Source organism: Dermacentor variabilis, chromosome 5 (genome assembly GCF_050947875.1).
Source record: "Dermacentor variabilis isolate Ectoservices chromosome 5, ASM5094787v1, whole genome shotgun sequence".
In the NCBI taxonomy this organism is placed as follows: domain Eukaryota; kingdom Metazoa; phylum Arthropoda; class Arachnida; order Ixodida; family Ixodidae; genus Dermacentor; species Dermacentor variabilis.
The window spans coordinates 151284612-151306127 of record NC_134572.1 but is presented as its reverse complement, the minus strand read 5'-3'; the positions used below and the strand labels follow the sequence as shown (position 1 = coordinate 151306127).

The 21516-nt window shown below is 44.6% G+C and overlaps 1 protein-coding gene across 1 annotated transcript in view; it reads right to left on the bottom strand.

Annotated features, from left to right (window-relative positions):
* Positions 1-21239, bottom strand: part of Cdc16 (cell division cycle protein 16) — a 56803-nt gene extending 35564 nt beyond the window's left edge. The window contains exons 1-10 of the mRNA XM_075693640.1: positions 21112-21239; positions 20503-20557; positions 20303-20400; positions 20181-20219; positions 19921-20025; positions 17504-17663; positions 13598-13692; positions 12012-12145; positions 5097-5176; positions 967-1016 (exon numbers count right to left, since the gene is read on the bottom strand). Of these exons, the coding sequence (XP_075549755.1) occupies positions 967-1016; positions 5097-5176; positions 12012-12145; positions 13598-13692; positions 17504-17663; positions 19921-20025; positions 20181-20219; positions 20303-20400; positions 20503-20557; positions 21112-21231 (936 nt within the window). The 5' untranslated portion in view covers positions 21232-21239. The remainder of the gene's footprint in view (positions 1-966; positions 1017-5096; positions 5177-12011; positions 12146-13597; positions 13693-17503; positions 17664-19920; positions 20026-20180; positions 20220-20302; positions 20401-20502; positions 20558-21111) is intronic.
* Positions 21240-21516: the final 277 nt, after the last annotated feature.

Here is a 21516-nt window from a genome sequence, read left to right as displayed (position 1 = left end):
TTCTTGTACTTTGTTTTCGTGTACTACAACAACACTTTAACGTTGTTCTGTCTCATACCGAGTACACAACTTGGCAAAGTAGACAGAAGATAATGCCAATACCAAACAAAATTGAGGCTGTGTTCTGCTGTGACAACGTGCAAGCAACTATATGTGCTTGAAAAAAATTTCGAAAGAAGCTAAAGTTGTCGCACCTCCAGTATCCGTAACAAATCTCATAGCAGCAACAAAAGCTGGCTCCTCATAAATACATATACAGTGGTACAAAAAAAGCCACAGTTTCGCCGAAAAGGAAAAGCATCGATTGCAATAGCAATGTAGTAGACAGCTATACAAGATAAAGACAGTAGTTTTATCAGCCTTATAACCTTGTAAACATTCGCTTACTAACTAAATTAACAAGCATGGTGGCATGCAGGCATAGGCAAACATAAAAACACCTCACTCGATGAGCAGGGACACTCCCTATCAAAACACTGCCGCACGGAAGTGCAGCAGCAGCAGCAAGTGAATCAAAACTTCCTGCAGCCTCTTGCTTCAATGCAAACTAAGTGGCGAGAACACAGCGCACATGAAACTATGAGCCCTCGGTCCACTTAGGCTCTGGACTTATCACAGATTGCTTTCAAGATTGGACTCGCGCAGCCGCACACACTCGCGCCATATGCAGCCACCGCAGGAATAGAAACACTCTCTCCCCCCCCCCCCTTCCTTTATGTGCAATCAGAGGCAGCACTCTTCCTCACTACCTTCCCCCGTTTCATGAGTGAGATAAAGCCACCATATTCGGCTCACCCTTGCACACTTTCACTCATACCTACAGCATACGGTGCATGGCCACCGTGTTATCGCACTTGGACTTTATACAGAACATCATGACAATGCTAATGACGATGACGACGGCGGAAATGTGCCTGGAAAGTCCATGTAATTGCTATCACAATAAGAAAAAAAAAGCACACTTACAGCATTTTCGGGATACATATCCACAAGCTTGTGAGCCAGGTGGAACAGATCTGTCAAATACAAACCACAGAAGGTTAGCCATTAAAGAAGTACTGCAAACAGTGAGATCACGATTAAACATTGGCTACAAGGCTTACCATTACCAAGGACCGCACAATGACAAGTAGTAAAAAAAAATTACAGGCTTCACATCACTAGCAAGAAATGATTGAAGTCCTTGATCGACAAACTCTAAGAGTAGGTTTTAAGATCAATATGTGGAACACTACACTCTAAATAAAACTTGCTCCTTTGGGGCTTAACACGCCCCCAAGCAATAAATGTCATCTACCTTAAATGCCATTCCTTTCTGTAATGGTGCATGCATGGAATGGTACATGCATGTAAAATGCATGTTATCAGTATGGCATGGCATTCTTAGCAGAAAAGTAGCGAGCACAGAGCTTTCAAAAAAGGAAACGCAAGCAAAACAATTGACATTTACTGTATAGGCACACAATGCACTACAAAGGGTACAAACTTCTTTTTTTTTTTTTAGTGTGTAAGGCAAAGTTTAATAATCTGGCAAGAGGACAAGAAATTGTGATTGGTTGTCAGCCTCTGGAAGGTGTTCACGAGAACATATATCTAGACCAGTTATTTAAAAAAGACACAGAGCATACGAAAGAAACTTCCAGAAGAATAAGAACAGGCTAGAGCATATATGGCAGGCATTCTGAGTGTCATGACTGGCAGCTTACTGCTATCCTGGAAAAGAAATACAGTCGAACCCACTTATAACAATATTCAAGTGCCACAAAAACTCCACTGTTATAACCGGATTGCATAAAAAAAATCAAAATAGGAGGATGGCAGAGCTGTTGTGAGACAACTATAATGGCGGGGAGGCCATTGCCCCTCCCCACCACCTTCCTCCGCCTGGCTGCTGATTGTGTTCACTCGTTTAACTGCTTCCTGGGCACTTCGATTGTGTGTAACAAGCCACGGCTGTCAGCGTGAAAGAATGGCACTGCTATAACAACTGCAAAGAAGAGTAATGGGTGGCAAGTGATATGCGAGCACCACAGAGGCATCACTTTGGTGGCCCCAAAAAGGGCATTTTAAAAAATTGTGAGAAGGCTGCCGTGGCAGCCTGTCAGCTTGAGAAATCCAGAAGAAACGCTGAGGCAAGATCGCCACAAGCATCTCGCCACATACTTCTATTTGGAATGCACGAGAAAACCCTATGTCCGTCAGCCTTGCACGCTTTTTAAGAGAAGCTCCTCTGAGGAAAACGTTGAGGCAGCCTGCCCTATTGAGTCATCGCTGACGCAAGCACGTTCGCGACGATCGGCTCATCGGTTAGAAGCACTTCGATTCCATATCTATAGCCGTGCGCTTTCTTTTCACTGGCAACACTGTGCATCGCCGATGATCAGCAGGCGGATCAGCCATCTTCCATTTCGGCAGAAAATCAAACGAGGCTGAGAAACAGCGTGGCCAGGAACAATTTTGATGCAACCAATAAAGAAGAACACGAGTAGTTAAGCTGTTTGCAGAAATGCGCTGAATGAGGAGCCAGCGAGAAACATGCGAACAATTTGCGAGCAGCACAGTTGGTGTGGTCCATTCGTGTTCGGAGGGGTAGAAGGGAAACGGGAGAGAGATGCGCCGAGATGGCTGGAAAGTGAGTGCGCGGTGGCTGTTGCAGCAGCGGCCCATCGTGCAGCGGCTCGACTTTCTTGTTTTCCTTTTTTTTTTCTTTTTAAGGATTTCACACTTCACTACCTTTCGGCTCGGACACCCAGCAACCAGACTTCATCATTATAACCGATAATGTGGCATCGGGGCATTGTAGTAAGCAGGTTATTTCACCAAGTAAAACATACAAAAGTTGACAGTACAGCAGCTTCTCATTGTTATAACCGATATATTGTTAAAATCAGTATCGTTATAAGTGGGTTCAACTGTATGCCCAATCATTGCATTCTACTGGTATGAACATATGGGGCAGAAGCTTGGAGGTTAACAAAGAAGCTTGAGAAGAAGTTAGGGACCGCACAGTGATGGAACTAACAATGCTAGGCGTAACGTTAAGCGACAGGAAGACAGTGACACGGATTAGAGAACAAACAGGGGTGAACAATATATTCCAGCTGATATTACGAGGAAGGAGTTGGGCAGGTCACGTGGTGTATAGAGGAGATGGCCTATGAGAGGAACAGGTGCCAAGGGAAGGGAAGCGCAGTCGAAGAGGGCAGAGAAGTAGGTGGTGTGAAGAAGTTAGTAAACTTGCAGGCGTAGGATTTCGGTGGCTGATACAAGAGTGAGAAAGAGAAAACATTTAACAAAATAGAGGGAAACTAGAGGGTCCTTTCATGGGCCATGGGCATGGGTGGAGTCTTCAGTCCAGGAACCCATGAGCCGTGACTGCCTGGCATGCTCTCACGACTAGATCAAGCTAGTCTTGGGACTCGACGCGAGGTTTCCCACACTTGCATGGTGGGATGCGTGATTGTAAGGTTGGTGCTCATGAGCTGGCATGCCCAAGTGGCGCCGTAGCGCGTGGCCGAAGCATTGCAATCAGGGCATTTTTGTGTATTGTGTGGGTTACATGGCGTGACATAGTGTGCGATGCGGGAATGTGTTTGCCTGTACCTGCCTCCACGAAACTGCTTCGGCGTGTGTGAGGGAGTCGCGCGGTGGGGGATATTTTCTTCGCAGCAGTCTGTAGCGCTGAAGTATGGCATGAAATTGTTTCGGGATAGCTTCCGAACTCTCCTCATCACGGTTGTGTTACTGTGAAGCTCGGCGAGTGTGCCCTTGAGCCGAGACGTGGGCCTTCACCTTCCTAGCAAGAAAGCCCCATCCGGGTGCCCATGCTGTTGTGGCCATTTCAGAAAGAGGTCTTTCATATGGAGATCATTCCTCACAAAATTCTACCAGCAGCATAGTTACGTCACGCTTCGTGCGAGTCCATGATTATCGTGACGTGCTTTCTTTGGGGGTCCGTGAGCGTGGCTATGGCCGCCTCTTTAGCTCCTGAGGTGTCTATGCACTGTATTGTTGCCGCGGTGATATCACGGAGGGCACACTCCATGGTGCTGACGTCGTGGGCATCTCCGTCGTTGTACCTGGCCACATCCATGTACCACATGCCGTGAGAGTTGGCATACTGGTCGGTGGCGTCTATTGTGCTCGGGATGCACGTTTCTGGACGCCGGCACAATGCAGATGCTCACAAATGACCGAGGGCATGCGTTCCTTTCGCGCCCTTCCGTTCAGTGGCACAGGGTGGCCTAAGTGTCGTAGGACGGCTCTTCCCAGCTCTGTGAACGCTAACCGCTCCCCCTGACTCGCCCGCTGCGCCTCTCAGTTAGCATATTATTTATTTATTTTATTTATTTTATTTATTTATTTATCATACCCTCAAGGTACGGTTGTACATTGCAGAGGGGAGGGGCAAAGTAAGTAAATACAGAGGCAATCACAAAATAAGGAGGGAAGGCAAACAACATGGCAAAAAACATCGTATACAAAACAAGAATGGTAAATAGAAACTTGTGAGCGTGGCAAAAATACATGGCGGAACAAAATAAAGAAAGGAAAGAACATACGATATAAAAAATACAAGCAATAATGTAAAACAATGGCATAAAAGCAGTTATTATACAGAACAAGCAAACGCAACAATTATTTATAACATGAAGCTTTGAAGTGTGCTTTTAAAGTTATTGGTGTCAATAATGCTTGTAAGTAATGCGGGTAAGTTATTCCAATCTTTGCTCGTTTGGGGAAGAAATGAGTATGAAAAGCCGACGGTGTTGCAGTGCGGAATGTTTACCTTTTGGCGGTGGTCTATGCGAGATGAAATGTATGGTGGTGGTTGGACAAAGATAGAGCGTAAATATGTGTTATGGTAGTAGATTTTATGGAAAAGACATATGCGAGATAGTTTTCTATGGGTTGATAACAGCGGGAGGTGAAGGAGAGCTTTCATGTTCCATATTGTGCTGTGTATGCCAAGCTCCTCCAGGCGTTTGGTGGAGATCCCCGGCATGCTTGTTTATAGGATGTTTATATACAAAACAGGTTGCTGGGAGAGGCCTTTGTCTTGCAGTGGGACAAATTAGGCTGATGATGTGGCTTACCGTTAGACTTTCCAAGCTCCATCAGGCAAGATATGTGCACAGGCAGACATTCCATGAGATAGGGGTCTCTACTAAGCACCCTGCAATAAAGACAACATGGCAAGCATTGGCACATGCTAATCTTATGCAGGAGTAATTTTCATCTGGTCCAGGTAATGCCATCTGATAATAACAAGCATGACACATAATCTCCTGAGCTCATATTGAATATCATGATTCAAAATTAAACGAAAGTTCCGTGAATTTGAAGGATGATAGTGAGAAACTGAACAACGCCAGCACAGACTTTACTTAGACGCTTGCATACACAGTCACTAAAACCTCCCTTATTTCTGCAACGATTACGGTCCCACAATACCACTTTTTTTTTTTTAAATATATATATATATAGTGAAGCATTTTTTTGGCTCATGCCAGGCATTTTGTACTGCTGCCTGTCTCGCACTGTTTCAGGCTTCGTCAAAAAATGAAAATGGAAGTGTCCCATAGTGGGATCGAACCTTGGCCCCTCAGCATATCAGCCCAACGCTCAAATTATTAGGCCACCATTTCACACATACTTTTCTCCTGCCAATGGCAACGATTGGCATCTGCGTTACGTCACATCCCACAAGCTAGAACAAGTGCGTCCAACAAAACATCAGCCTGTGCCAGTTTCAATCAGCCACAGACTATCGTGTCTGTGTGCACGCCACTGCACAGCAACCAGTTGCTTATAAAAACACGAGCACGACAGTTTCTACCACTGTTCGCTCGCAGAAGCTCAAACATTTTCGTGACAATATGGGAGCTGATGGCTTGCTTGCAGATGCTCGTCTATCCAAGTGCCACAGAAATTGATGATGCTGATCCTATGCAGACAGCAGTTTTGTTTGACGCTGGGAGACATTTGCACGTGCAAACTTGGCACGTGTGATTCAACCACATATATTGAAGTCGGCAAGCACGCTGACGCACACAACCTCCGAGATCGCTGCGTATAATTTTATCAGACAGTTGATGTCAAGGTTAAGAAAAAGACTGCAGGCTTCTGGACTCTTTATTGATAAAATGAGGCCCCTAGCCCCAGCAACTGCTCTTAGTTTGGAGGCCATAATGAAGCTGCTGGAGCAGCCTGCAACTATAGGGCACTATGGTGACTTGTTGCCCAACTGGTATAAGCAGACATGGAGAATGCTGTGTTTTTATTTTACTAGCATCACAAAAGCCACCCTGCAAAAACAAAGGCAACCACATCATTCTTGGCAGAAATCAGAGGGGCAAATCGGAGAGATACACACGGCCTTGCAACAGTTTAGAAAAATCTCTACGTTGGCCAAGGTCATATTCTTTATCACACTCCAAGTCTGCGACTGAATAAATGTTCTTCAGCACAAGTAGCGACGAAACGAGGAAATTTGCAGATGCTAGTAGGAATCTGTTGGCGCAGCACAGGGGTAATTGGAGATTGCTGGGAGAGGCCTTCGTCCTGCAGTGGACATAAATATAATCATGATGATGATGATTACACTTATGTGGGCCTACAGTTTTGCTACCTGCATGCAGAAATTAATGTGTTTTGCCATTGCAATCCCAAAAACATTATCTCACAGACAATTACAGCTTCTGAAGTTCTACAATTTTCACCTTAGCAAAAGCGAAACCTAGAGCAGCTTCTCCAAGGCGTGACTATTAGCTATAAAGGACTGCTAGGCAAATGCACATGTGGCATATATCGTAGGGAAGGTAGCATACCACTTTTAGTCTCTGATTATAAAAGCTCGTTCAAAAAATAAACTGACAACAACAATGTTGTGCCAGGTGTTTTCAGCTCTCCCAAAAATTGCAAGCATTGCAGGAAGAATAAGTGAAGTGCTTAATCCTGGCGTGGGCCACAATCCCGCTTGCAACTGTTTCAGACTCGTTCGGTAGCAGCAGAATATCAAGCGTACGATGGACCATACGAAGGGGGACGTGTTGTGGTCCATAGACAACGATAAAGTGCCGTTCGAGAGTGACAACGATGCACAAGTGTAACTAAATTTGCATTCTGTGAGACTAAACTTCCCAGATTTCACCATTTTCTGACTGCCAGAATCAAAGGCATGTTAAATTTTCCTTGTGGAAAAAGTCACGTACACAACAAAATTCGGTTGAGTGTACTTTACATTCGGGGGCCTGTTAGAATCAAGCAAATATTTCTACTGAATAAAGTAGCGGTGTGTGTAGACATTTTTTTTTTGCTACCTCTTCTTCATTTTGACCTTTCGATTAATTTCCTCAGTCCCGTCAAGGTTGAATTAACAGATGTTGACTGTATGTTTACTAGGGGTGTGCAAATACTCAAATATCACCGAATCGAATAGTGAATGTTTGAATAATTCGATTTGCGAATCGAATATCTACTATTCAGCATATTCGGTATTCGGCGCGCAGCACCATATGTGCTCTGCGGAGCCCCTCGTGCTCGATGCCACCCTAATGAGTGTTGCACTTCGTTTCCGGAACAGAAGGAAAGCCAAGTGCACTGTGGACAGGCCATTCCGGCTGACGCGGCAGCCGACTTGCTACGAGGCGTGTAGACTGATGGCAATGATGGCGTGTAGACTGTTACCACACCAGCTAGCAGTGGATTTTCATTCCGTGTACACTGCCTAGGCTATTAGGGCTTAATAGCACTGCTTCTGCTTCATCGGGCGGCGGGAACTAAAGTTACAGTTTGGAGCCAAATAGACGCAGATCTGTTTGCAACAGCCTCATTGCACTCGGAAAGCTGACAAACTGCCTCGCAAACGAAAGCAAGCGCATGGGATGGCAACCAAGTAATTCATGGCCGCCAACTTTATGACAGAACCAACGGTGACCTCTCATTCCCGACGCCATTCGTAGACGCACATCGGCCCTTTTGTAGCTTCAAGCAACCCGTCATAAGACTAGCTTTGGATTTACATGGCGGGCGTGAAAGTGTAATCACCCGGTTGCATGTATTTGCGTGGACAGTGGAGGAAAGAAGTGGGTAGGGGGGGGGGCGTAAGCGTCGCACCAACTTGCCATGATCCTCCGAATTTAAATTATTTGGCAGGTGGGAAATCACGCCGAATCTGACATTGGAGGGTTTTGGTGTTTTGAGTATTCGGGTAAATGCAAGCAGACTGGGTGTTTTTCCAGATGAGCGGAGGTGCAAACGTGAACGGCCTGCATGGTGCAGCTACCTGGTGGCACAGAGCTAATGTTAAAGTAACCACGCATTCTACTTCACTGCTGGCATGTATGTTTGGCAGCAGCGTAATCATGTTGACAACAATTTGCACCAGCAGCAAAGTAACATGCATTTGATTACTGCAATATTAGCTGTGTGTTTGTCTGAGTGAGCTCTGTGACACCAGGTACCTGCACCATGCAGGCCTTTTACGTTCACACTTCTGCTCATCAGGAAAGAACGCCCAATCGAGTAGCCTTTAACCGAATACCAAAAACGCTAAAGCTTTCAAATGAAACACTGCCTGCTCTTCACCGACAGTGCCGGCTACACGTGGTGCAGTGATTGAGTCGTGTAATGCTAGGTCCTTTCGTCTGTTCCACAGATTGGCCTTATGATAACCCACCTGCCGTAAAGTTAGGACCGCCCATCTGCCTTTTGGAAACAAGAACAAAAACAGCAAAGCAAAAATTTCTATGCCCTAAATAAATACACAAGTCCACAATTCAACTGAGAACCTCATTGGTATTCCGTACAACACAATGTCACTAATACATTAGTTTCTGAGGAAAAAAGCACTTGATTCTATTTAACAGAAATTCAATTGATTAAAAAAATTATTTTCCACACCTTCATATTGTTACGTAAGACGACGCAGATGAAAAGCTATATACAAGTATATTTACAACGTAATACGCCGCACTTGGCCAAGAGGCAACCGCCCGTGCTAGCCTCCAATCGTCATCGTCGTCTTCTTACTGCTCACCTCTTCGTCATTGAAAATACTATTCCGTAGCACTACACCCAGCGGCAAAAGCGTCGTCCCGGAGCGACTAAAGGCCGTACTCAGATGCAGTGTAGTAGGCCTTGAGCTTACTGACGTGCACGACATCACTAGATGCCAGAGTAGATGACGAGGTTGAGCTCACAGGAGCAATTTCGTACGTCAAAAGCGCCACCTAGCGCAGCACGTGGTAGGGCCCCGTGTATCACAAAAGGAGCTTTTCTGAAAGTCCGACGTGAGGAGAGGGCGACCACAGGAGCAGGGGTGCACCAGGCGAAAACTGTACGTCATGGTGGCGGGCATTGTACAGACGCTGCTGAGTGGTTTGCGAGTCTGTCAGTCGAGCACACGCAAGCTGGCGCGCATGGTTGGTGAGGGCGATGGTGTCGCGCGCATACTCCCTTGTTGAGATCACAGCAGGAGGAAGTGCCGTGTCAAGGGGCAAGGTCGGTTCGCATCCGTAGAGTAGATAAAATGGAGAAAATCCGGCGGTGTCATGCCGGGAAGAATTATAAGCAAATGTGACGTAAGAAAGGGCAATGTCCCAGTCGTGGTGGTCTTTGGAAACGTACTTGGACAGCATATCGGTAAGAGTACGGTTTACCCGCTCTGTCAGGCCATTGGTTTGAGGATGGTATGAGGTAGTCAGCTTGTGTTGAGTGGAGCAGGGACGCACAATGTCGGCGATAACTTTCGAGAGGAAGTTACGACCACGGTCGGTAAGCAGCTGTCGCGGGGGCCATGAAGTAAGATAATGTCACGCAAGAGAAAGTCCGCGTCATCAGTGGCGCAACTGGTAGGGAGAGCCTGCGTGATAGCATATCGGGTGGCGTAATCAGTTGCGACGGGAACCCATTTCTGGGAACCCATTTGTTCCCAGAGGATGACGTAGGAAAGGGACTGAGGAGGTCTAATCCAACACGAAAGAACGGTTCCACAGGGACGGTGATCAGCTGGTGATGACCAGCAGGTAGCACCTGGGGTGTTTTCCAACGCTGGCAGGGATCACAGGCAGCAACATAACATCGGACGGAGCGAGCGAGACCAGGCCAACAGAAGCGGCGGCGGACGAGGTCGTACGTGCAGGTTATCCCGAGATGTCCTGCAGTGGGTGCGTCATGCATCTCAAAGAGCACAGTCTGTCATAGATGCTTTGGCATGACAAGAAGATCAGATCCGTTGGCGGTACTACTGTTCGCGTCGTCAGGCTCGTCTACCAGGAAATGAGACAGGCAGTCAGCGTCCTTGTGTAGTCGTCCAGATTTGTAGGTGACAGTATATGAATATTCTTGGAGGCGCAAGGCCCAGCGACCAAGTCTTCCTGTAGGATGTTTCAGTGAGCATAACCAGCAAAGCGCGTGATGGTCTGTGACAAGGGTAAAGGGTTGGCCATATAAGTATGGGCGGAATTTTGCAACCTGCCCAAACTAGGGCCAGACACGGTAAGCCCAAGAACAATAATCTGGCGACGGCCGAATTGGCACTTCGATGTGTTGAGTTGCAGACCGGCTCGACAGAAAACATCCAGGACTGCTGAGAGGCGCTCGAGGTGCGTAGCGAACGTTGGGGAGAATACTATAACGTCGTCCAAGTAGCCCAGGCACGTGGACCATTTGAAACCGTGAAGAAGGGAGTCCATCATGCGTTCAAAAGTGGCAGGAGCGTTACATAGACCGAACGGCATCACTTTGAATTGATAAAGACCGTCGGGTGTTATAAAAGCAGTCTTCTTGCGGTCAAGATCGTCCACGGCAATCTGCCAGTAGCCGCAGCGAAGGTCAATAGAGGAGAAATAGCGAGCACCATGGAGGCAGTCAAGGGCGTCATCAATCTGAGGTAGGGGATACACGTCCTTTTTGGTAACCCTGTTAAGGTGCCAATAATCCATGCAAAAGCACCATGAGCTATCCTTCTTTTTTACCAGTACAACAGGTGACGCCCATGGACTACATGACGGCTGAATAATGTTCTTGGCAAGCATTTTGCGGACTTCGGCGTGAATAACTTGACGCTCAGCCGGTGACACTCAATACGGGCGGCGATGAATAGGAGGGGCATCGCCGGTATTAATGCGATGTTTAACAGCTGTAGTTTGGGCCAAAGGACGATCGTTAAAGTAAAAAATATTGTGGTAGGAAAACAGAACGCGGTAGAGCTCACGTACGGCTCGGACGGCACGTCGGGCGCAATCATTTTCTGTAAGTCGGCGATGGTACAAGTTGCCGACTGCGATGGTAGAGGAGGATCAGCTGAGTCGAGTTGTCATCGCCGGGAGCCATGAAGGAAGGCGCGACGTACCGTCCACTGCGAAGCTCCGTGACGAGGTACAGGGAACGTCCACCTCCACCAGATATGTTACATAGGAAGACGCAGACGAAAAGCTATATACAAGTATATTTACAATGTAATACGCCACACTTGGACAAAAGGCAACTGCCCGTGCTAGCCTCCAATCGTTGTCGTCGTCTTCTTACTGCTCGCCTCTTCGTCATTGGAAATACTATTCCGTAGCAATATCATAGAACTGATCTGCAATCAGTGCTGGCATTCTAATTTGTTGTTGCCTTTAATATGAGTAGACCGTATTGTACACCCTGACTTTTATGTACCTACATTAATGATGGCTTGTTACATTCTTGTCATGCAATACTAGGAGACTGCCAAGCATGCGCAGCACAATATATTCTTGCCCAAAATTTGGAAGCATTAAATATTGTGAAATAATTTTCCAATATTCAATATTCATCTCAATATTTGAAAATTTTGAAACTTATGATTAGGTATTCGCATGCCCTAAATAATTACAGTCCTTAATTATGTTCTGCTTAGCTGCCTTAAAGGAGTTCTTTGTTAACAAGTGCTCAAGTTCTGTGCAACATAATGTCTGCTCTCATTTTCTTCGCAGCCCATGATAATTGTTTGAAAAAATAGAAACAACGCAACAGGTACTCACAAAGAAGTGATGGCATAGCAGCGCTTGTAGTCACAATTATAGTAGCACTTTTCAGCCACGGCTGTGGCAATATCGAGGTTATCGCTCAGCTGAGACAGCTCGCCTGGAAGCTCAGACGGGTCTGGCTTGTCATACTGCAAACATGGAAGGAAACATAACAAAAGAAAAGCTTCAAAGACATTCAGCTCAACAATAACTTCATACTAGATAACACCAAGAATACAAAGATATACCATATTTTTGCTAGTAAAACCTGTGACAGCACATATAATCGTGATACTAAAAAAAGATATATGTATGCGTAAACCACACAGGCTTCGCACAGTGGCATAGTTTTGGAAGCAGTCTATCAGAACTGCTGACACACAAGAACAAGAGGATTCAGCACCTTCGCATATGAAATCTGTATGGAAAGCTTGCTAACTGTTTTAATTAATGTTCAACAGATAGATAATTAAGTTTTAGTAGAACTTGCGCCACCCTATAGCGGCACATTTAATGTACCAGTAGGCAAGAGCAGCTCTGTATACATGCACTAGTTTTGTTATGCACGTTTGTGTGAACCGATTTTGATTGCTTTTGAGGCTGTTTCAGCCAGCTGAAACAGCGTCACATGTTGTCATCATTTGTCTTCATGTCCTCTCTTTATCACACTGTTTCACACATCGGTGACACAAAGCGAGGCTCCAGAATTTATTTTGTTTCGTGTGTTCAGCCATTATACATTTAGAAGCGACTTTTTACTTCGGGTGCAGCTTCAGGGCAATACGCAACTTATTGCTGTGAAATTGCGCCTGAGGGTAAGGTACCTTAATTCAGCTTGCATCTTCACAATGACCAGATGAACTTAGGACATAACATTATAACTTGTAAACAAGCCCAAACAGGAGGCATGCCCCGTGCAAAAATAACAATAGCGAACGACATTTAACCTACAGAATGTATTTAATATATTTAGTACACTCCAATTAAAATTTAAACTGTACATTAGCATATTTTCCTGCCTGTCTTAGAAGACTGCAGCATTTATTAAAATTTACAATTGTTAAAGTGTTAAGGAAGAATGGTTGCCATTAATGTTATGCCGTATTAAGAAATGCCATAGATAGTTTTTAGAAACTTCCTCTAGCTTTTGACAAGTGCTATATGTGAAACTGAATGCTTTCTTTAGAAGGGGCCAACTGAAAGCTTTACTATATGCAAAAGGATTTGTTAATGAAAGATCGTGTATTCATATATTATTTTTTGGATTGTGCTCCAAGTGCCAACAAAGTAAGAAACGACTTTTAAGCAAATCTTGCCTCAATCATCGCATTGTTTATCACTTTACCACGAGTGTCCTCGACCAGACAACATTCGCCAGACTTTTGATTTGAAAGATGTAGAAAGCACTGACGAGCGGTGGAAAGATCTTACAATGAAGTCAGCAAATGCAACAAGTCAAAATTTTCTTACGTTAAAGCAGAACAGGTCATTCTGGCTTAACTTTACGAAACGCTTCCCGCAGATTACATGAGCCAAAATACAGTACCATGCTTGAGCGCGACATAAATGGGTCACGCCACCGAGCAATGCAAGAGACGTACCTTCTTAACTTTTGTCCCATAAAGCAGCCGGACAAACTCGCTGTCTTCGCAAGATGCACCCATGGCCATGGTCAGCAGGTTAAGGACACTCTCCTCTGCAAATGTTCACGTCAAAAAGGTGCCATGCTTATAGGCTTCTGCAAACCTCACAAAATAAGACTCAAGTAATCAATGTTTTCTGGGAGCAATAACGACATAACTGCTATAAGGTGAAATAATATACAACTGGTCACACTGTTTATTACATGCACACTCCATTTCACTTTAAAAAATCTGGCCATCTATTTGGCCTTGGAAGCGATATTAACGTAACCTACATAGTTACGGTATTTGCAAAAGTAGCTCACCTATGCCGTAAGCCTTTTGTCAAAAATAATTCACAGCCATTAGTAAGCCCAAAAGAAATTGATAAAGAGATATATTAAATGCCATTATTAAAAATGTCACAGCATTCCTTTGCTTGCCTGTCCCTCTACAAATCTGGCAAGCTGTCTGGCCTTGAAGCAGCACTGACGAGTACGCCCTTAGTAACAATTCTAGTTCACCTCTGTTGTCACAGTAACCCACCTCTGTAGTTACAACAGCATGGAAAGAAATGCTAAATGGCACACGATACAATACAATTTATCGGCATACTCCCTCCCACTTTCCCAATTTTGGCTGGCTATCTGCAGCTCAAAGCTACAGCTCTTTTGAGGATGGCACCTAATTGCAATATCCGAAGTGCAGCCTACCACTTTCAATATAATCACCTATTCAAAGTCTCCTTAAAATGTAAGAACTTTTTCAGCACAAGACCAACCACACACAACTTCAACTCGTTCCAAACAGCTCCTCGTGCAAGGCCAACACATCAGATGGTAACGACCTTGAATGACCCACCCACAGCTTGCTACCTTAACCCTTGAATTTCACCTGCTCTTCAGCTTACGAGGTGTGATCACAGGCTTTAAAAGAATGTAACTGCACTTTGAAATTATTAAAGGTAATAGTATACAATCGTTGCATTCTATTGGTACTAACATATGGGGCAGAAACTTGAGAAGGACCAGGCAACAAGCAATGCAACAAAAAATTATAGGCACAAGGTTAAGAGACACAAAGACAGTGGTGTCGATTAGAGAACAGACAAGGGCACCCGATATTCTAGTTGACAATTAACAAACCAAAATGGAGTTGGCAGGCGACTTAATTCACAGAGCAGATAATCTGCCGTCTATTAAAGCAACAGAACAGGCCAGAAGCGAAGTGCAATTGAGGACGGCAGAGAATTGGGTGGCGTGATAAAATTAGGAAATTTGCAGCCATAATATAGGGTCAGCCTGCGCAAGGCAAGGGTAACTTGAGATCACTGGGAAAGGCCTTTGTCCTGCAGTGGACATAAATAGGCTGAAGTGACGATGATGAAATTCTTTACAACAAGGACTTCCATTGCACGCGTCTTCCAATTTGAAAAATCTTACATACTGACATAACGTCATTTGTGAAGAAGCCAAGGGCACCTTTTCCCACTGCATGCTTCACTGCAGCACAGATTCTTTATTGTTAGTCACGCCTTTGATTATCATATTTGCATATCTCAGTTGGTCACATCAGCCCTTTCAGCCATAGTGTCTCCACATGGAGAAGCAACCTAGCTGTGAATGTCAGGACTAGTGACAACAAGAAAAAAAATCTTAAACATGGAGCTCCATGTAAACGTAGCTCTCTACCTCAGTAGTGATGATAATGCAAAACAATGATAGCATTCTAAGAGTTACACTACCAGGTTTGACAAGAAGTTTGATGAACTGCACCATATCAGTGCTGTTGTAATTTGAGTTTTTTCTTGCATGAAAAGGCCGTCCAGTCAATAATAACGAAGGCATCTGCTTGTAACAACTATTTCAGTCCTTTTCATGATATGTCGGGTCACCTGTCCTGTCAATATTCATAATCAATTAATTTTAGTAGAGTGGCGCGTGACCCAAAGTCATGCTACAGGTCCTAAACTTTTCTCTGAAAAGTTTGAACTATATTACCGAACAAATATTTAAATTTGGGCACCTTAACCCTTGTCAAACGCTGTGTACACAATTGTGTATACCAAGATAGTGAATCGACAACAAAAGCAATGATGAATGTAATGACATTTTAAATGTGTCACACACATCTTGAAACATTTATGAACGGAACTGTGCTGTAATTTTTCATAACATGTGCAAGATGTTTCAGAACAATGAGCGGCATATGGCTGGATGTTTTTACTTGGTGTCAATGTGTTGTATGTAGTGAGTTCACTTCTTCCACAGTTCTTCACAATGTCATGCACCAGGCATAATTTTCAAGTGGCTGGATAAGTGCTTTTCTAGCTTTTGACAAAAGGAAACAGTTTATGTTCTCATATTTGATGCTGCTGAAGTTACTTTTCACGTGGAGTCCACATTCCGTAAACCTGACAAAAATAACTAAAGAATAGAAAATTATTTATCTTTTCTACAGCTGTACACTTTCTATGATTCTGAAGATGCAAGAAATCTGGTGAATAAGTTTTCAATCAACAGAATAAAGTGGCATCTGAAATGGTTAAGTACATTAAATCATAATTCATCACTGAAGGAGATAGTTGATGTGCCTGCCTCTGCTACCTCCTGTTTGTACTGATTCTTGCAGCTGAAGTTGTTTGCATGTTACTTGTTTTGCATGCCAGTACCAAGAAAACGTGCTGCAGCTTCCATCTCTTGCTTCCCATCATAAATATCCTGCCTGTGCCTCTGACACGAAGTCCACTACTACTACATTCCTTTTCTAGACGGCAGTCTCATCACTCCACCATCATATGTCCTTAGAAGTGACCCTACTGGAAAATGTAGGATTTGTGAAATGTCTAATCAAATTATGCAGTGAATCTCTTAAGCTCAGAACATCACTCCACCGTAACCATGACTAAACATAAGTTATTACAGTCTGTTCTTGCTAGCATTGTGTGCCAAGGAAATATTTATTGAACGAACCAGTATTACGGCTTTGTACAAGCTCATATATTGCATAACAAAATGTTGAAACGCATATAACCACTCCTCTGCATGATTCCTCTGGTCTAGAGAATGCTACTTCACAGCTCCAACTAAACGTAATTCAAAACCACATTACTGAACATGCCTTCAAGAGTGTAATTCTGTGACAATAAAAAATTCACTGACGATTATGATACTCCCCAACGCGAGATTTGAGCGCAGCTCTATATGTGTTTTCATTTTTCAATATATTGAGGCAAAGAATTTGAGAGAGACATGTAGCGAAGTTGGCAATCGTCGAAAATATGATCTGCAGGTCAAGCACGTAGGCTTTTATACATGACTCGTCGAAGGCTCCCGAGTAATAACTGGTGCCGCGTGGCTTCTAGAAAGTACTATACAATTCGCGTCACGCATGCAATCAGATTACAAAACATTCGCAAACCATGACAATTGAAACAAGCGCAAACGAGACCAAGCCAAGCAAACCAAACAAGCACAAGCGCGACCTGATATGAGCACACGATAGTATGAAACGAGTGGTCCTACTGAGACCTGATGCAAGTATGTATTGAGCAGTCGGGCAGGTCCGCATGACACCAGTTTCCCAGGTGCACGTAAATGAAGGGGCTGCTTTCATTGGTCCTTGCTGTTCGTGGCTCACATCTTTCATTTCCCACTCCATGTTCGCTCTTTCATCTTTCACTGTGGTAGTTCGCTCGGTTGCACCGCCGACACTCGCCGCAGGAATGACCGCGTAAGAGCTGCGCTCTAAAACCATCACCAATCTAGCATGGACTTTCTTCAGCGTTTTGCACTTGGCAAGATGTGCATCAATGACGTGCATGTTTCAGCATCCCACAGCCCGGTCACTCATCACTTTTCTTTTTGCACACACCAGATAACTAACCTTCTTCTCGCGAAAGCATCTGATGCTTCACCAGTGCTTCGAATGCTTCGTAGCAGTGAATGTCGAGGGCCAGCGCTTTTTTGTAGCACTCTGCAGCAACTGTGCGGTTCTCAATAGCCTCATTTGCCTTCCCTTTGAGCAGGTGTAATGATGCCTCCAACTGTGAAATGAGAGCAAGGGGGTGGACACATGATTAGAAACTTATCAAAATTGAATAAAATATCATGCAGACCCCTACCACTGTAGAAAGTCAGCCTAAGCAGAGTACTTTAATATTTGCAGGTCAAAAGAAGTTATCCGTCATCCAATGGGAGAGCTCTGTATGCTGCCAACCATGAATACGCAGTAGCGCCACCTGTCGTAAGGGGGCACTCAGCAAGTGGTGGTGAAGCTTGGTGGTGTGTTGGCGTAGTTTTCTACGTGAATTTAATCACTTTCTACATTTTACTGTGTGCGGAGAAGCTCAAATGCTCAATGAACAATGCCGAAGACCTATTGTGTACTGAACTGTCACTCTGCCTACAGAAGGACAGACAAAAAGGTGCTGTTCGCTGCTTTGCCAGGTGGCACTGAATGGAGTGAGAAGTGGAAACGAGTTACACTGTGGCGAGAAAGCAGGAGCTTCTCTGGCAATTCTCCAAACATTCACATGTGCGAGAAGTGTTTTCACCCATAAGACATCATTTGTAGCAATGATTCTGCTATACAAGGCAACGCTGTGACGGTGCAATGCCAAAGAGCAAAGCTAAGGGCCGACAACATTCCGCAAAGTGTTTCAGCACGCTGGAACAGGGCTCATTGGTGCATGTTGAAACTGATCAAACAGCACAAAATACAGATTGAAGTGTAGGCGACAGCGCCGTGTCTGTCGTCTGCACTTCGAACCGTCTTTGCACTACTGAATCACGTAACTGTTTAAAGGCCTCTTGCCTCACTTGTTAAAAAAGTCGATACCTTGACTATTACCACAAAAGTAAAGCAAATTGTAACCTCAGCATGCCAGACCAACACTCTTGAGCTTAGAAATTTATTGCTGCTATTGTGCAGGCAGGTTCACACTTGTGTGTGCAAGTAATCTGGCCAACGTTATTCTGGGCTATGCTTCAGAGCTGCATTAGGTCTTTATTGATGGCACTTATAAACACCAGAAAAAAAAAAACATTTATTTTCTATCTAAATGTGCAAAACACATAAAGAATAAGCATAATCAACGATAACAAAAAATATCTTGCAGAAGCTTTTTCACTAGTAAGAGGACAACACCATGCAGAAAGCTGGAAGCGGATTTCACCCCAAGTAACCTATGACTTTATAATTTTTACACCCAGCTCCCGTCACACGTGAACCAAAGATGTACATTTCATTTGCTTTACATCACGTGTTTTACACCAATGCAGCTGGAAATCTTGTACTCGTCCATCTCCTCTGACCATGCATTCAAAAGAAAGCGAGTCGCTTGCCAAACTTCTGCTTTCTCATCCTGTGTTCTTGCTCTAAACCAACAAATTACGTTTGCTGCCTGTAATTAAGTGTTGGCCGAAAAAATTTTGCCAGAAACTTCATACTCAAACTGAATCCCGGCAAGACAAAAAATTATTTTGCTATTTTGCCTGTAGGCAACACTCGCCAATAATGGGTCAGTAATGTAAACTGTGCATGCGAGACTAGTTAAGAATGTGGAAGTCGAATGACACGAGGATTTTTATTCTGGTGTCCTCTTGATGTGCAGAAAAAACACCTGCTGCGTTTTCCCGAAAGTTCCTTCTTGGTGTGCGTAGAGATGTTTGCACCACAGCTTCTTGTCCCATGCTTGTATCCATATAACATGCAAGCTTGTTCTTGAAAACTGCTGCTGTTGGTGCGTCTCTGTGCCAGCCACTAGACTCCTTGATAGTGGGTATTTGGTGAGGTGAGACTGCTCACAACTCTCCGAGTAATTTTTTATAAACTGGAGATCATCCAGCTCAGCCTCTGACAAAGCTGCTGGTGAAACTACTTTGGACTCTTCTTGAAGTAGGCTTCAAGCTGCTCGCGGCCTCAAGATACAGCTCCGCTTTTTCCGCATGTAGTGCAGCGCAATGCTCCTGCTGCAAGACGTCCATCAGCATAGCAGAGTACATAAACATTGGAACATTCTGGACCCTTAGGTTGCACATACTGAGCTGTGCGACATCATTACAAAGACGTAACAGTGCATTACCTGCTGTTCAGTCTCGCTCATACTTTGAATGGGAAGGCCTCTCTCTGACAAATTGAAACTGCACCAACATGAAACTTGCCCACATTAAGAGGGTTTATACAGCTTGTGCACAAGTACGAGCAAAACATGCGTGCAACCACATATGTAGTTCCCCATGCACCAAGCGCAGGAGAGAAGAAAAAAAAAAAAGGTGAGCTAATGCACTAAGCTAACTTACCCGATGTTGAGAGATGGAGTCAGCACCGATACTCTCCGCGTGGCAGGCATCCAAGAGTGGTGCTTCCGAGATTTCAATTGCCTCTTTGTACTCCTTGCCTGCAATCTGAACAGGCATTACTGACCTCAGCGGGCAGAACAAGCAGACACCGTCTAAGAAACAACTTCTCAGAAAGACATGCGTTATAATACACATGCACACACACGCAGCAAACGAGCACAGCGCACGCCATTCCACGCCACAGAGACGTGAAAACTCACCCTGCTGGACACCGCTAATATCTTGAAATTGAGATTTGCCTGTCGAAAGAAAAAGAAGCGCACCACTGCTTCAACTCGCTGTGTTTTGCAACTCGCGCACGAGCAACCGTGATAACACTCGCCTTGTGCAGGTTTCTACTTTCGATGCAGTGCGCTGCTCTGTGGTACTGCTTCGTCAGGTACAGACAATGTGCCATCGTATAAATATCATCCGCGTTTTCTGGAGAAGCAAGCAAAAATGAGCGGCGATCGCAATGAAACCGAAGCAGCGCGAGAAAAGAGAGAGGAGAATGCGAAATTTGCAGCAACAGACAAAACGAACCTCTTGACAGCGATGCGAGCTTGTCAGCCCAGAACAATGCAGTCGTGTACTGGTGCTGCGAGAGAAGCCATTGCGATCAATTTTGTCGGTATGAGTGTGATGTCGTTAGTGACGTGAAATCAGCGAGCAAAAGTGTACGGAGCACAGGCACGCCGAGGGAAGTATTCTTAAATCAGGCACACAAACTGAAACTGACGGTTGCACTGGAAAGTTGGCACTGCAAGGTTTGGGCTGCAGTCCTCAATTTAAGGCTAGTACATTTATGCATTCATAGGCGGAGAAGAAAACTGGCTTTATCGCGGAATCACTGGTCCCTGTACTTTTTTGGGGGGGCTTGGATGATATGATTCCTTTCCTTTCAATTCCTTTCCATTTATTTCAGGGGTTCGAAGGGTGCTCCCAATATGCCATCAGCAGGATCGGCCGATCCTGAGCAGTGGATCATATAAAAGGAATAAAACCTAGCGAAAGAAATCGCTACATTACACCTGCCTTGGTTTCATGCGAGAGATTCCACGTGAAAAGAAACGTACAGTATGTATTGCAATGGTATGAAACACGCGAACAGTGCGTACAGAAGAATGCTAGCCGCAAAACAACCATTCTTACCTTGTCGATGTACCACTGGACCATTTTTCTGTACCTTTCAAAATCGATTTGCTCGTTGCAGGAACGAATAATGGGGCTATCCCCACACGAATCGTATTTCAAATGGCCCTCGTCCGCCATTTCTAAACACAGCGTCACCGCTATGCAACGGTAGCTTCGTAGCTGCTCTGCGATGGTGACGTGAAATAAGCACAAGAAAAAAAATGTTTTCTTTAAGAAGATGTAATCCAAACTTTATTGTTTCTTTTCTGAACTAAAACTTAAATTTTATTGTTACCGAGGGGCTGTACAGAGCGCTATTGAGTTTCGGTTTTCATCCGCTCTCAATATTCATTAGGGGTGCGCGAGTTTTCGATACTTCGAATACGAAAGACGATTGTGCTGTGCACCATTACTTTCTTCTGG